Source organism: Oncorhynchus mykiss, chromosome 6 (assembly GCF_057628025.1).
Source record: "Oncorhynchus mykiss isolate SJ-2025 chromosome 6, ASM5762802v1, whole genome shotgun sequence".
NCBI lineage: Eukaryota > Metazoa > Chordata > Actinopteri > Salmoniformes > Salmonidae > Oncorhynchus > Oncorhynchus mykiss.
In genome coordinates this window covers 16,045,001-16,060,000 of record NC_143027.1, presented here as the reverse complement: position 1 = coordinate 16,060,000, position 15,000 = coordinate 16,045,001, and the positions used below count along the sequence as shown (strand labels likewise).

The window sequence follows — 15,000 nt, the reverse complement described above, 5'->3', positions numbered from 1 at the left end:
CAGACCAGAGAATATTGTTTCTCATGGTCTGAGAGTCCTTAAGGTGCCTTTTGGCAAACTCCAAGCAGGCTGTCATGTGCCTTTTACTGAGGAGTGGCTTCTGTCTGGCCACTCCACCATAAAGGCCTGATCGTTGGAGTGCTGCAGAGATGGTTGTCCTTCTGGAAGGTTCTTCCATCTCCACAGAGGGACTCTGGAGCTACTTGAGAACCATTGGGTTCTTAGTCCCCTCCCTGACCAAGGCCCTTCTCCGCCGATTACTCAGTTTGGCCTGGTGGCCAGCCCTAGGAAGAGTCTTGGTGGTTTCAAATGTCTTCCATATAAGAATGATGGAGGCCACTGTGTTCTTGGGGACCTTCAATGCTGCAGAAATGTTTTTTTTTATCGTTCTCCAGATCTGTGCCTCGATACAATCCTGTCTCGGAGCTCTACAGACAATTCCGTTGACCTCATGGACTGATTTTTGTCTGACATCTACTGTCAACTGTGGGACCTTATATAGACAGGTGTGTGCCTTTCCAAATCATGTCCAATCAATTGAATTTATCACAGGTGGACTCCAATCAAGTCGAAGAAACATGTCAAGGATGATTAATGGAAACAGGATACACCAGAGCTCAATTTTAAGTCTCATAGCAAAGAATCTGAATTATTAGGTACATTATGGGGTATTGTGTGTAGATTGACGATCAACATTTTTTATTTAATAATTTAAGAATAAGGCTGTAACGTAACAAAATGTGGAAAAAGGGAAGGGGTCTGAATACTTTCTGAATGCACTGTAGACAAAGTTCTGTCTCATTATATTGGATTGCGCTCTCTGTCTCTCTATGTCTCTCTCTGTCTCTCTCTCTCGCTCCCTGTCTCTCCCCCTCTCTCCTCCCTCCCTCCCCCTCTCTCTTTCATTCTCCCCATCAGGCTGGCCGCGGCATGTCTGCTGGCGGGACACCGTCAAAGGGGTCAATTGGATTGTGCTGTTCTGTGGTAATATTTTGGGGGTGCTTACTGTCACCAGCCAACCCTCACTGACCAGACCTGGGGAAGGCAGGAGCGTGGGCAATGGGGTGGGAGTGGGTGCGTGGGGTAGGCGGAGGAGGGAGAGTTGACGAGCTGGGTGGAGGCTCTCGTGTTTGAGGGAGGAGGCAGAAGGAGGGAGTAGTGTTGAAGGGGAAGGGGAGGGGAGGGAGGGGGATCACCGGCACCGGGCTAAGCAGCACCTTTTCTCAGGCAGCAGTGGTTGCCGGAGCCAAAGCTGGGATTAAATGTTCAGGACATGGGCTTAGTCTTAGTGTTACATAAGGACTAAGGTGTTGCTCCAGAGGGTGTTAACATTGAGAGGCTCAGGGGGGAGGAGTAACTGCGCTGAAGCCACCAATGGAGAGAGGCATTGCGTTAGCTTTCAGGAGACAGAGTAGAGCTGCGTGGTGCTCCTCCACTGTCAGGGTCTGATTGAGGTATGCTGGCCTGCCCAGGGGATAGATATGTTGTTGTCCTTGTTGTGTCTGTGGACTGTTGTGCACCACTGATAGGCTGGAGTGTTAGTCTGTCTGAAGACACTCTTTCATCTTTCTGACAGCACTTTACTGTTTTTAATGACTTATGCTGTGTAACCATAGAAAATTAACAAGAGTATCATTAAATACTAAACCAATGTGTCATTTTAGATGTTAGTCTCGTTAGTACTGTTGTTCCCTATGGTTCATTATATAGTCAGTGGTCTTGTTTCCAGTGTCGTTCGCAGTGGAACTGCAAACAATCATCACATGAGTATGGTTTTGTCACAAGGGTGAAGAAGAGCTGTTGACATGCTAATGGTCAATGTGCATCGTAATCAGGAGATGATATACATTTACAAACAGCAAAAATAGAAATGTCCTCTCACTGTCAACTGCGTTTATTTTCAACAAACATAACATGTGTAAATATTTGAATGAACATAACAAGATTCAACAACTGAGACATAAATTGAACAATTTCCACAGACATGTGACTAACAGAAATTGAATAATGTGTCCCTGAACAAAGGGGGGGGACAAAATCAAAAGTAACAGTTAGTGGCCACCAGCTGCATTAAGTGCTGCAGTGCATCTCCTCCTCATGGACTGCACCAGATTTGCCAGTTCTTGCTGTGAGATGTTACCCCACTCTTCCAGCAAGACACCTGGAAGTTCCTAGACATTTCTGGGGGGAATGGCCCTAGCCCTCACCCTCCGATCCAACAGGTCCCAGACGTGCTTAATGGGATTGAGATCCGGGCTCTTCGCTGGCAGAACACTGACATTCCGGTCTTGCAGGAAATCATGCACAGAACGAGCAGTATGGCTGGTGGTATTGTCATGCTGGAGGGTCATGTCAGGATGAGCCTGCAGGAAGGGTACCACATGAGGGAGGAGGATGTCTTCCCTGTAACGCATAGTGTTGAGATTGCCTGCAATGACAAGAAGCTCAGTCCGATGATGCTGTGACACACCGCCCCAGACCATGACGGACCCTCCACCTCCAAATCGATCCTACTCCAGAGTACAGGCCTCGGGTAAGTGCAGGTGAGACAAAACCGCAACTCGTCAGTGAAGAGCACTTTTTTCAAGTCCTGTCTGGTCCAGCGACGGTGGGTTTGTGCCCATAGGTGACGTTGTTGCCGGTGATGTATGGTGAGGACCTGCCTTACAACAGGCCGGCAAGCCCTCAGTCCAGCCTCTCTTAGCCTATTGCGGACAGTCTGAGCACTGATGGAGGGATTGTGCGTTCCTGGTGTAACTCGGGCATCCTGTACCTGTCAGGTGTGATGTTCAGATGTACCGATCCTGTGCAGGTGCTGTTACACGTGGTCTGCCACTGCGAGGACGATCAGCTGTCCGTCATGTCTCCCTGTAGCACTGCCTTAGGCGTCTCACAGTACGGACATTGCAATTTATTTCCCTGGCCACATCTGCAGTCCTCAAGCCTCCTTGCAGCATGCCAAAGGCACGTTCACGCAGATGAGCAGGGATCCCGGGCATCTTTATTTTGGTGTTTTTCAAAGTCAGTAGAAAGGCCACTTTAGTGTCCTAGGTTTTGTAAGCTGTTAGTGTCATGCCTAAGTTCTGTAAGCTGATATTGTCTTAATGACCGTTCCACAGGTGCATGTTCATTAACTCTTTATGGTTCATTTAACAAACATGGGAAACAGTGTTTAAACCCTTTACAATGAAGATCTGTGAAGTTATTTGGATTTTTATGAATTATCTTTGAAAGACAGGGTCCTGAAAAAGGGTTGTTTTTCTTTGCTGAATTTATATGTACATATGGGGGGAATGGATATGATACATATATATATATATATATATATATATATATATATATATAGAGAGAGAGAGAGAGAGAGAGAGAGAGAGAGACTCACAATGAACAAGTATAGTTAACATCATTTGAGTGGCATCATCTCTGAAGGATGTGAGCCAGTAGTGAGGAAAGCCTAAATTAGATAGGTACAGTGCCTTGCGAAAGTATTCGGCCCCCTTGAACTTTGCGACCTTTTGCCACATTTCAGGCTTCAAACATAAAGATATAAAACTGTATTTTTTGTGAAGAATCAACAACAAGTGGGACACAATCATGAAGTGGAACGACATTTATTGGATATTTCAAACTTTTTTAACAAATCAAAAACTGAAAAATTGGGCGTGCAAAATTATTCAGCCCCTTTACTTTCAGTGCAGCAAACTCTCTCCAGAAGTTCAGTGAGGATCTCTGAATGATCCAATGTTGACCTAAATGACTAATGATGATAAATACAATCCACCTGTGTGTAATCAAGTCTCCGTATAAATGCACCTGCACTGTGATAGTCTCAGAGGTCCGTTAAAAGCGCAGAGAGCATCATGAAGAACAAGGAACACACCAGGCAGGTCAGAGATACTGTTGTGAAGAAGTTTAAAGCCGGATTTGGATACAAAAAGATTTCCCAAGCTTTAAACATCTCAAGGAGCACTGTGCAAGCGATAATATTGACATGGAAGGAGTATCAGACCACTGCAAATCTACCAAGACCTGGCCGTCCCTCTAAACTTTCAGCTCATACAAGGAGAAGACTGATCAGAGATGCAGCCAAGAGGCCCATGATCACTCTGGATGAACTGCAGAGATCTACAGCTGAGGTGGGAGACTCTGTCCATAGGACAACAATCGTCGAATATTGCACAAATCTGGCCTTTATGGAAGAGTGGCAAGAAGAAAGACATTCCTTAAAAATATCCATAAAAAGTGTCGTTTAAAGTTTGCCACAAGCCACCTGGGAGACACACCAAACATGTGGAAGAAGGTGCTCTGGTCAGATGAAACCAAAATTTAACTTTTTGGCAACAATGCAAAACGTTATGTTTGGCGTAAAAGCAACACAGCTGAACACACCATCCCCACTGTCAAACATGGTGGTGGCAGCATCATGGTTTGGGCCTGCTTTTCTTCAGCAGGGACAGGGAAGATGGTTAAAATTGATGGGAAGATGGATGGAGCCAAATACAGGACCATTCTGGAAGAAAACCTGATGGAGTCTGCAAAAGACCTGAGACTGGGACAGAGATTTGTCTTCCAACAAGACAATGATCCAAAACATAAAGCAAAATCTACAATGGAATGGTTCAAAAATAAACATATCCATGTTTTAGAATGGCCAAGTCAAAGTCCAGACCTGAATCCAATCGAGAATCTGTGAACTGAAAACTGCTGTTCACTTAATGCTCTCCATCCAACCTCACTGAGCTCGAGCTGTTTTGCAAGGAGGAATGGGAAAAAATGTCAGTCTCTCGATGTGCAAAACTGATAGAGACATACCCCAAGCGACTTTCGGCTGTAATCGCAGCAAAAGGTGGCGCTACAAAGTATTAACTTAAGGGGGCTGAATAATTTTGCACGCCCAATTTTTCAGTTTTTGATTTGTTAAAAAAGTTTGAAATATCCAATAAATGTCGTTCCACTTCATGATTGTGTCCCACTTGTTGTTGATTCTTCACAAAAAAATACAGTTTTATATCTTTATGTTTGAAGCCTGAAATGTGGCAAAAGGTCGCAAAGTTCAAGGTGGCCGAATACTTTCGCAAGGCACTGTACATTGGACTTGTACAAGCTTGATTATAAACAAAGTATGAAATAGCCACACTGTTCCCGGACTCAATATATGAAACCTGAGCTACTGTCAACCTGGAGACAATTCGGAGGCGTCAAGGCGTCAAGCTACAATCAATTGGCTTGATTCCACTTGGCTCCATCTCCCAGGAGAGACTGAAGATATAAGAGAGCCAACTAGTGGCATGCAGGAGTACAGGTGTTTTGAACCTGTGCTCTTCAATACTGAGAATAATTCTCACTTGTATTCCTAAAGCAAGTTCACATGGGTGTATAACTGACAAGACCTGTGTCTACCAGCCACGTCTATTACCAATGCCTTCCGCTCAAGAAGTGTAGGGGTCGAATGTACAGCAGTGTGTAGTTGTTCACCATGGGGTTGGGGTGCTTTCTCCTGCATCATGTCACTCAATAAACACATAGATTCAGGTTAGAGGAAGATGAAACAAGAAAGGAAATATGTGTGTGTGTGTGTGTGTGTGTGTGTGTGTGTGTGTGTCTATCTGTCTGTGCGTGCCTGTGTGAGTGTGTGTGTGAGAGAGAGAGATTGACATGTCTTTTGGTGAAGCAGTGTCATCTTCCACATCAATGTCTGCGGCTCGCGCTGCCAGGTGCCGGAAATCTGGTTCAGAAAGGAGAGAAAAGAGAGAATGGGAAGGGGAGAAAAAAGCAGGCTAGATGGTTTTTAATGCGACGGCGCTGACAGCTCCCCTGCATTGCACTGAGCTTAAATAATGGGATGCTCATTTGCATAACGAGGAACGTTATCACCTCTACTGTCAAAATAAAACACAACAGTTCTTCTGCTCCTCCCTGAGATAGATTGGGTTGGCCTACTTTAGCACTCTGGAGAGAAGTACCAGAGATCTGGCTTACTCAAGCTCACACACGCATGCACACACTCTTTGGAAGTCAGCTATTTCACTCACACACACTATCGGTCCAGCTCAGCCCACACACACACACACACACACACACACACACACACACACACACACACACACACACACACACACACACACACACACACACACACACACACACACACACATTGTGTCCAGCTGGTTTAAGTCCTAGTATAAATGTTCAAGAACGAATTTGTCGGGAATCAGCTCTATTGCCATCATTTTAAAGGTCAAATCTATAGTGTTTCTGAACAAGGCAAGGCTAGGTTTCACATCTGCATCCAAGCCCGTCTCCATGTCGGCCATTTTAGAACTGTGTTGGAGGTAGACTAGATTAGTCTTACCTTGCCGTCGTTCTGTAAACAAACTGCTTTTTTTCAGGAGAAAGAAAGTGTATTTCTTAGTCTGTAGGTAACGTTACACTGTGGGTGATTAGAGCATTTAAGTTAGCGGCACTTCCAAACTGTCAAACTCTCTGTGAATGAGACGAGATCCTGACAGCGCTGTCTCTGCTCATAGTTGGCACGGTAACGCAACAAACCTGATTTGCATGATATCGACAGTAAAAAACACTGCGTTCCTTTCACAACATGTTGACAGATTAGTTGTATTTCTTCCCCCTCCCTTGTGGCAACGATGATGTGACTTTTCTCCCACCCATACCCCCCCACCCCCTCGTTTTCTTTGTGCCATATTTCATGTCACTTAATGCTTATCCTCTATCCTTCTGTCTCCCTCTCTCTTTTTCTTTCTCTAATGCAGGTACGGATACTTGAATCTTTGAATTGATCGGAGCAAGTCAAGAGAAGAGAGAGAAGAGAGAGAAGAGAAAGCGTTTTGAGGAGAGGCAGAAGAAAGCATAAAGTTCTTTAGAGAGAGGAGAGAAGAAGAAGACGGGGACAATGGGGAGGAAAAAGATTCAGATCACACGGATTATGGATGAACGCAACAGACAGGTAAGCCCCATGAAGAAGGAAGGATGGATGATGGAGGGGGTGGAAATACCTTACTGTGGGCCTGGGAGAGACCATGGTAGGTGTGCTGACTTAAGTCTTCAGGGAGTCTGGATGTGACGGTGTCATGGTGGTGGCAGGAGGGTGTAGGTGGGATAGGAGGGTGATTGTTCTGGGTGCCCTGGAGGTTTACATGGAGGTAGTAGTACGTCTTGTTTTTCTTAAATGTAACATACACTGGTGGCACCCTATCACACCCTATCACACCCTCTCACACCATGCCACCCACTTTAGCTCATGGCAGTGGAATATTACTATGCAGGGTGGGTGGAGAAGGGAGGGGAAGGGTGGGAGAAAACACAAACAAACAACCAAACAGAGATGGAGGTTTCATGCACGCACCACGCACCGCAGAGAGCGCCCTGGGATGGGTGGAGCTAAGAGAGCACTGAGAGGCCGACATGCTCCATCTGTCTCAGGGCTGGTTGCGCCATCTGTATCTTTCCTCTCAATGTAACTTTAAATCAAGGCTCATGCTCAAATGTATTGAAAACACGTAGCCAACATAAGTAAGTAGAAAAACCCCATACAATTATTTTTCAATTATTTGAATGAAAGTTTATATTTCAAAAGAAGAGGCACATTTATTTGATGATCCCTTGTATAGGCAAAGGATTTACCATAAATATCACATTCAACCAGCTTGCTTAATTTGTGGCCCTGTCTTCAATGATAAATTACAACAAAACATCAGCCACACAGCCCAGGAAATGGATGGAGACAGACCTGTCTCTCTCTCTGCCCTGCAGGCCCACAATCCATTACTTCCTGTGGCACCAGTGACCACCGCCACTCTGTCAGCTCCCTGTCAGGCCAATTGGATCCATACCCTACTAATAAGCCCCCCTCCAATCACAGGTCACACACACTCCCTTCCTCCTCAGTCCCCACCAATCTGTGAACCATTATCCCAGCATACTGTCATGACATTCAATGGTTCTTACATCTATCACACTAGAGTGGTTCAGACTCTCTTAGATCCTTCTACTTGTCATGTCTTTATTCTGTATTGGCTGACATTTAGCAGAGTACCTCACTGTCCCTTCTAGCCTCTGACAGTATGACATCTCAACATAAACACATAAACACTGGCTCTCTTCACCCTGCTGTTGTGACTTGACATAAAAAGGTGCTAGAAATCGATTGGACTCCACTGAAGTGACTGTTGCAGCTGGGTGGTCTGAAAACTCCTTGGTGAGAAGTAGACAGAATAAATAAATGAAAGAGGAGGAGGGGAGTGGAGCTGTCATGGAGTCCGTTATGTGCTACTTGACTCTCTGGGAGCTCTACAGTTGTTCCCAGACATCAGGTTTTTGGGGTCAGGGTATTGAAGTCAAAAGTAGGGGAGGGAGTGTGGGAGAGGTCCGGGAGTTCCAGAGGGGAAGGCTACCACATTGCACCAGCACCCACACCTCCTGTGCAGTTTTATCTCAGCCTCCTCTCCCTACCCGTCACACCGCAGACCAGGCTCACCGGTCGCACCAGGCACTCCGGCTCCCAAGGATGAGGAGGGAAGAGGGGGAGACAGGAAGGACACCTGAGGGGAATCAATACCACAGATATCCGGGGTTCGTTTACAGAGAGAGAGGGAAGGAGGGAGGGCGGGATAGAGAGGGGAGGAGGGGGAGAGAGGGAAGGAAGGCGCGAGAGGAGGGAGGTAGGGAGGGAGGGAGGGAGGGAGAGGAGAGGAGAGGAGAGGAGAGGAGAGGAGAGGAGAGGAGAGGAGAGGAGAGGAGAGGAGAGGGAAGGGAAGAGAAAGGGAGAAAGTGATTTTAACAGTTTATACCTGAGATCTCTTGTAATCAATTTTACACCAGCAATATTCCTTGCCTTTTTACACGTTGTTTTGAATACATACTGATAAAAGATTGTTAAAATACACTTCTTAAACATCCTTTGAATGAACTCTTTTGCTTTTTGCTTTTTGTTGTACGTGACAATGGAGGTAAATGACATCAGTTGTCATGTCTGAGCCAAGCAAGAGGTGCACGAAGGAGGTTGGTGGCACCTTAATTGGGGAGAATGGGCTCGTGGTAACAGCTGGAACGGATTAGGAGGAATGGTGTCAAATACCATTATAATACCATTATATTATCAAATACCATTATAATACCATTATATTATCAAATACCATTATAATACCATTATATTATCAAATACCATTATAATACCATTATATTATCAAATACCATTATAATACCATTATATTATCAAATACCACACATGGTTTCCATGTGTTTGATTCCATTCCATTAGCTCTATTCCAGCCATTATTATGAGCCGTCCTCCCCTCAGCAGCCTCCACTGGTGTACACAAAGGAGACCATCACAAGGAAGAAGGAGACCTTTGGCACACAGAAACAAAGAAGATTTTTTGTTTTTATTTGGTCTAAATGGCAGCCTGAGCTTTGCATATTTTCACTTCTCCTTTGAGGAAACATCCTCATACTACAGCCAAATAAACATCAGAGGGGTTACCTTTAGCCTCCACATTCTTTGCATGCTTCACAAGCTCCCATCCTGCCCTGAACCAAACTCAAAACTTAAAATCTACTGACACTTCTCTGATATACAATCAATCCATACACATGAAGGAATAGATCAAAATACACTTGAATTAGTAGATTGGCAATCAGGCTGGTGTGGCTGTCGACGTTTGACCTCTTATGTCATACTTCATATGTTTGCTATGTCAGCCCTATGTAGATATTACAAAGCCTTTAACTCCTCATCCCTATTGATGTCCACTTCCCTGTTCTCCCTGCCCTCTGTTGAGTGGCAATGTTCTGTTAAAGCTCTCTGCAGCCACCCTGCCACCCACGGGCTCCGCTGACCACCGCGGTGCCATCATCGTGGGCACGTGGCCTCCGTCTCTCTGTGCGGCCACTTTGGCCTGCCACCCCCAGACCCTGAAACACTTCCCCAGAGCAGGGGCACCATGGTCAGGCCTCCCTGGCATTGACTGTCTGCCCAGAGCTCCGGACAGAGGGCAGCAGTGTGTGAGTCCTGGCTCCCGGCCCCCCACCACTCAGACCCTCTCCCAGCCCCGGGCACATGAAAGGGCCCCCTGTGCCATAAATGCACAGGCCGTAGACAGAGAGCAGACACACACACTCACACAAACACACACACACTTACACAGACATACACACACACACAGATATCTATTGCAGGCATACATGCTCAAACATATTATACACTCAGACACATACTTAGACACACACATGCATTTCTATTTAACACACATATATATTTAATTAGACTGAGGTAAACACTTCTATCTCTCGTCTTGTCGTTAACATCCAGGGTCGGCCATCATGGAGTCCAGCTAATTGGGGCTAATTGAGGGTAATGCAGATTGCCACGTCTGTCCAGCCAGAGCCAGTTCGGCCGTGTGTGTGTGTGTGTGTGTGTGTGTGTGAATGTGTGCGTGTGTGTGACAGTGGGGGTGGTGGGTTGTAAAGGGGAAGAGCCCCTGTGGAGGGCTCAGAGGTTAAACATGGATGAAGTCATCAGTCACAGGAAGTAGAAATGTGCCCCCTCCCCATTTCTCTCCCCACTCAAAAACACAACCATATATGTTTATCTTCAGCACGTGAGCTTATTTCTTTCTGATCAAGGAAACCATCCACACCACCGCAGAATGAAGAAACATGGTTCTTTCACTTACAACAATTCCGGCATGTCTCCAATCAACAGCGGTGGGGTGAGAAAGCTTGTGAGGGAAATTAACGGCAGGAAAATAATGAGGCCCTCAGGGTATCTCTTCACCCCTACACTTCTCCTCTCTTCCCCTGTTTCCCACCTTTTCTCTTGTCCTTGATCGTTACCTCTGTGAGCCAAGCTCCTCTGTGTCAGTCTGCTCAACCCTGAGAGACCTCACCTAGAGATTGCTTGCAAAAACACCTCACCTTTCCTCCACTTTATGCCCTCTTTTGTCTTCTCATCTTCTTTAACTGCCTCTTTTCTTCTTCTCTTGTACTGCTACTCTCCTCTGTGTCCTCTTTTCTTCTTCTCTTGTACTGCTACTCTCCTCTGTGTCCTCTTTTCTTCTTCTCTTGTACTGCTACTCTCCTCTTTGTACTCTTTTCTTCTTCTCTTGTACTGCTACTCTCCTCTGTGTCCTCTTTTCTTCTTCTCTTGTACTGCTACTCTCCTCTGTGTCCTCTTTTCTTCTTCTCTTGTACTGCTACTCTCCTCTGTGTCCTCTTCTCTTCTTCTCTTGTACTGCTACTCTCCTCTGTGTCCTCTTTTCTTCTTCTCTTGTACTGCTACTCTCCTCTTTGTACTCTTTTCTTCTTCTCTTGTACTGCTACTCTCCTCTGTGTCCTCTTCTCTTCTTCTCTTGTACTGCTACTCTCCTCTGTGTCCTCTTTTCTTCTTCTCTTGTACTGCTACTCTCCTCTGTGTCCTCTTTTCTTCTTCTCTTGTACTGCTACTCTCCTCTGTGTCCTCTTTTCTTCTTCTCTTGTACTGCTACTCTCCTCTGTGTCCTCTTTTCTTCTTCTCTTGTACTGCTACTCTCCTCTGTGTCCTCTTCTCTTCTTCTCTTGTACTGCTACTCTCCTCTGTGTCCTCTTTTCTTCTTCTCTTGTACTGCTACTCTCCTCTGTGTCCTCTTTTCTTCTTCTCTTGTGCTGCTACTCTCCTCTTTGTCCTCTTTTCTTCTTCTCTTGTACTGCTACTCTCCTCTGTGTCCTCTTTTCTTCTTCTCTTGTACTGCTACTCTCCTGTGTCCTCTTTTCTTCTTCTCTTGTGCTGCTACTCTCCTCTGTGTCCTCTTTTCTTCTTCTCTTGTGCTGCTACTCTCCTCTTTGTCCTCTTTTCGTGCATTTTCGATTCCTATGAAAGTGGCAGTAAAAAATATACTTTTTGGTGTCTCTTTTTCCTTCTTTATCTTTCAACTGGAGCTCTGTGCAACAAGACATTTTCATCCTCACAAATGAATGAAAATAAAAAGTTATTTTGTTCAATCTTGCCACTGACTCGGCTCTTGCAAAGTTAACACACACATTTTTGCAGCAGGGACTGGATATATCACTTTCCACTTGTGGTTTTACAGTCTAAACAGGAACATACAGAGCACGACCATACTCGGGCAGGAGTGCTTTTCTCAGAAATCACTACCTCCGGGAAAAGAAAATCCAATGAAATCACTGCATTAACCATTTTTCATATTGCAATGCAGGATTATTTCTCAGACATTACTAGTTGATAGATTTTAATTGATTAACTTTCATTTCAATACAATCTCTTGTACAGGAGTTCGTTTTTTATGTACTCTGAAAGTCTATTAGGAGTGGGTGGGTGCTAGGTGGTGGTGGGGAGTGGAGTAAGCATATATTAGAGATGTGAGCTCAAACAAAGCTCCTGTTGTCATCATTCATCTCCAGCAGCCTGTTTGGCTCTGAGGAGAGTTCAGGTCCAAGTCTTGGACTCCTCTCCTTATTCCTTTAGTGTGGGGAGCCTTCTGACAATAGGACAAGTGTTTGTGTGTGAAGGGCACTGGTATTGAGTGTTGACTTGTTTGCGTGTGTGCATGCACTTATGTTGAGTGTGTAAATATGCCATGTCTTAATTTTATCATCCTGTTGCAGGAATTGTTTACAGTGAATCCTATGTGAAAGCAGTATTGTAGTGTATTCAAGCTTTAAAAAGGCTTCTAAAGTTTTACATTTCCGATTTAACATTTCACACTTGATTTGCCCTAACGAAAAATGTATCAACGCCTACAAAAAAATCGCCATTAATTATAATCCACATAACAGTTCACATTTCCTGCTGCTGATGGATTATTTTTCTGCTGTGTGAACCTGGCTCTTATTAAGATACGGCATCTGTATGATGTGTGTGATGATGTTTGCATGAGTCTTAACATATTGTGTGTATATTTGCTTGGTTAAATGACCGCTCTTGGTCCCTGTCTCTCTCCTCCTCCTCCTCCTCCTCCTCCCCCCAGGAGGTGGGAAGCAGAAGCGAGGCCCATTGTGAAGGGGAAGCCACCAGACTCTTCCTGTTATGAGAGGAAATGCATACAAATGTGCTTCCTGTGCCCCCCCCCCCCCCCCTCCCACCCCCTTCACCCTAAGCCGCTCGCTGACTTTCTTTCTTCTCCTCTTTTTCCCTCCTCTCTTTTCTCCTTTCTTGACTGTGGCCATAGTACGTCAGTTCAGTCCTTTGGAGCTCCTCATGGTAAACATGTTTGTCCTCTTGGTTGACGCTGTCAGACTTGAGGGGAAAGAGAGGGAGGGAGGGTGGGAAGGAGGGAGTGTATATACAGTACACTATGTGAGGAGGCTGAACGTTCAGCCTCTGACCAGATGACATGCTCTCACACAAAACACCAAACAGTGAGGCCTCTGGTCTTCCTATACTCTCATTCTAAGACCATGCACAATTAGGTGCAACTATAGATTTCACACTCTGGGGCCCCTGAGATTTCTGCAGTGAAAAAACACTCATCCAGGAGTTATAAGAATTTAAGAAAACGTGAACATTACCATATCTGAGTGGTTGCTTGTCAGAATTTTTTGGTGTCCTGTTCTAAAACGCTGTCAGCTCCACTTTAAATGCAACAATGTTTCACAAACATAAGTTATGTTTCACAATGTTTCACAAACATAAGTTATTTTCAAAGAGATGGCTAACACCAAGTGCACTGCAATAAAAAAACACATATGCACTCAACAGATGATGATCATTTAAAACTTATCTTCTTGTTGAAAGTTATTCTTGAAAAGGGAGAAGATAACGAATTAGCAACAACATCCTCTTCGATAACACCTGCTGCAGCCGCTGTAAATTTGCCCACAACAAAATCTAGCTAGCTAGACCGTGGAAAACTATTGCTCGCTATTGCGCAGGAACTTTCCATGCGTACTTGTAAATATGGTCCCACTTATTAAGTAAAAATGTGATTGGTTGATTCCCGTCACTCCAAACTGGTGCTCTAATACAGTTGAATGTCCAGTGCTTTTATATAGCTTCTGTTGGCCTAGCCAATGGCTGACTTAGCTAGCTAGATTTATCTCCTGAGAGACCAGGAAAAAAAATCCTGATTGGATCTTTTTTTCTCTTCCGTGTTAACCCTTTCCCTTTCCCAAAAACTGAAGAGATTCAATCAGAACATAATTGAAAATAATAATATATTTATCAGTATTACTATATATTATTATAATTATTATTTTATAAATCCTTATCCCTTCTCTGAATGCATAGAAGGCCCATGGTTCCATTCTGTGTTTGGGTTAGTAATAATTTGTAGAGTGGATCTACTTTCCTCCAGCATGCATTTTTTTCTCTATTCCGAATGTCTAAAAAATCCAAATGTTGTTCTAAAATATGAACACAGAATTTGACAAAATGAAAATTACAATCATGGTCTTGAATTGGAATCGCATTTTTCTGGTCTCGGTGTTGACTCGGTCTCGAACCCCTTGTCCACCTCCCAGTTTCGGTCTTGACTCAGTCTTGCCCATCCCCCTAAAGTCCTGGTCTTGACTCAGTCTTGCCCATCCCCCTCCAGTCCTGGTCTTGACTCAGTCTTGCCCACCCCCCTCCAGTCCTGGTCTTGATTTGGACTCGATTTTCACCGTCTTGGTCTTGAATCAGTCTTGCTTTAGGTGATCTCGAACACAACACTGGCTCATAGCGACAGGGGGTGGCTGCAGTGAGTGATGACATCACCAGCACAAGGGTCATGTCCGACGGCTAACTGTGGGCACATGACGTCATCAAGTGAGGTCACAGTGTAGCGTTTTGCCAAGCAGTTCAAATCACCACCACTCAGAGAACTATCTAGAGCTACAGTACCTGCTTCATTTTGCATATATGGATTACTTTTTAAAAATCGAATCCATATGTATGTGTGTGGGGGATTTTTCAGGTGTAGGTGTTAAGAGTATGGATTGGCGATGTATGGGATTTTTATGTAGGTGTTATTTGTAAAGCTTTTTTGTTGTTGCAGATTCTATACATAA

At 44.7% G+C, this 15,000-nt stretch overlaps 1 protein-coding gene across 20 annotated transcripts in view; it reads left to right on the top strand.

The window, feature by feature from the left end:
- The window catches only part of LOC110525107 (myocyte-specific enhancer factor 2C), a 111,500-nt gene that overhangs the window by 51,688 nt on the left and 44,812 nt on the right, over positions 1–15,000 (top strand). For all 20 annotated transcript variants that reach the window (XM_090237058.1, XM_090237050.1, XM_090237053.1 and 17 more), the window contains one exon: positions 6,771–6,964. In XM_090237058.1, the coding sequence (XP_090093184.1) occupies positions 6,911–6,964 (54 nt within the window). In that variant the 5' untranslated portion in view covers positions 6,771–6,910. The remainder of the gene's footprint in view (positions 1–6,770; positions 6,965–15,000) is intronic.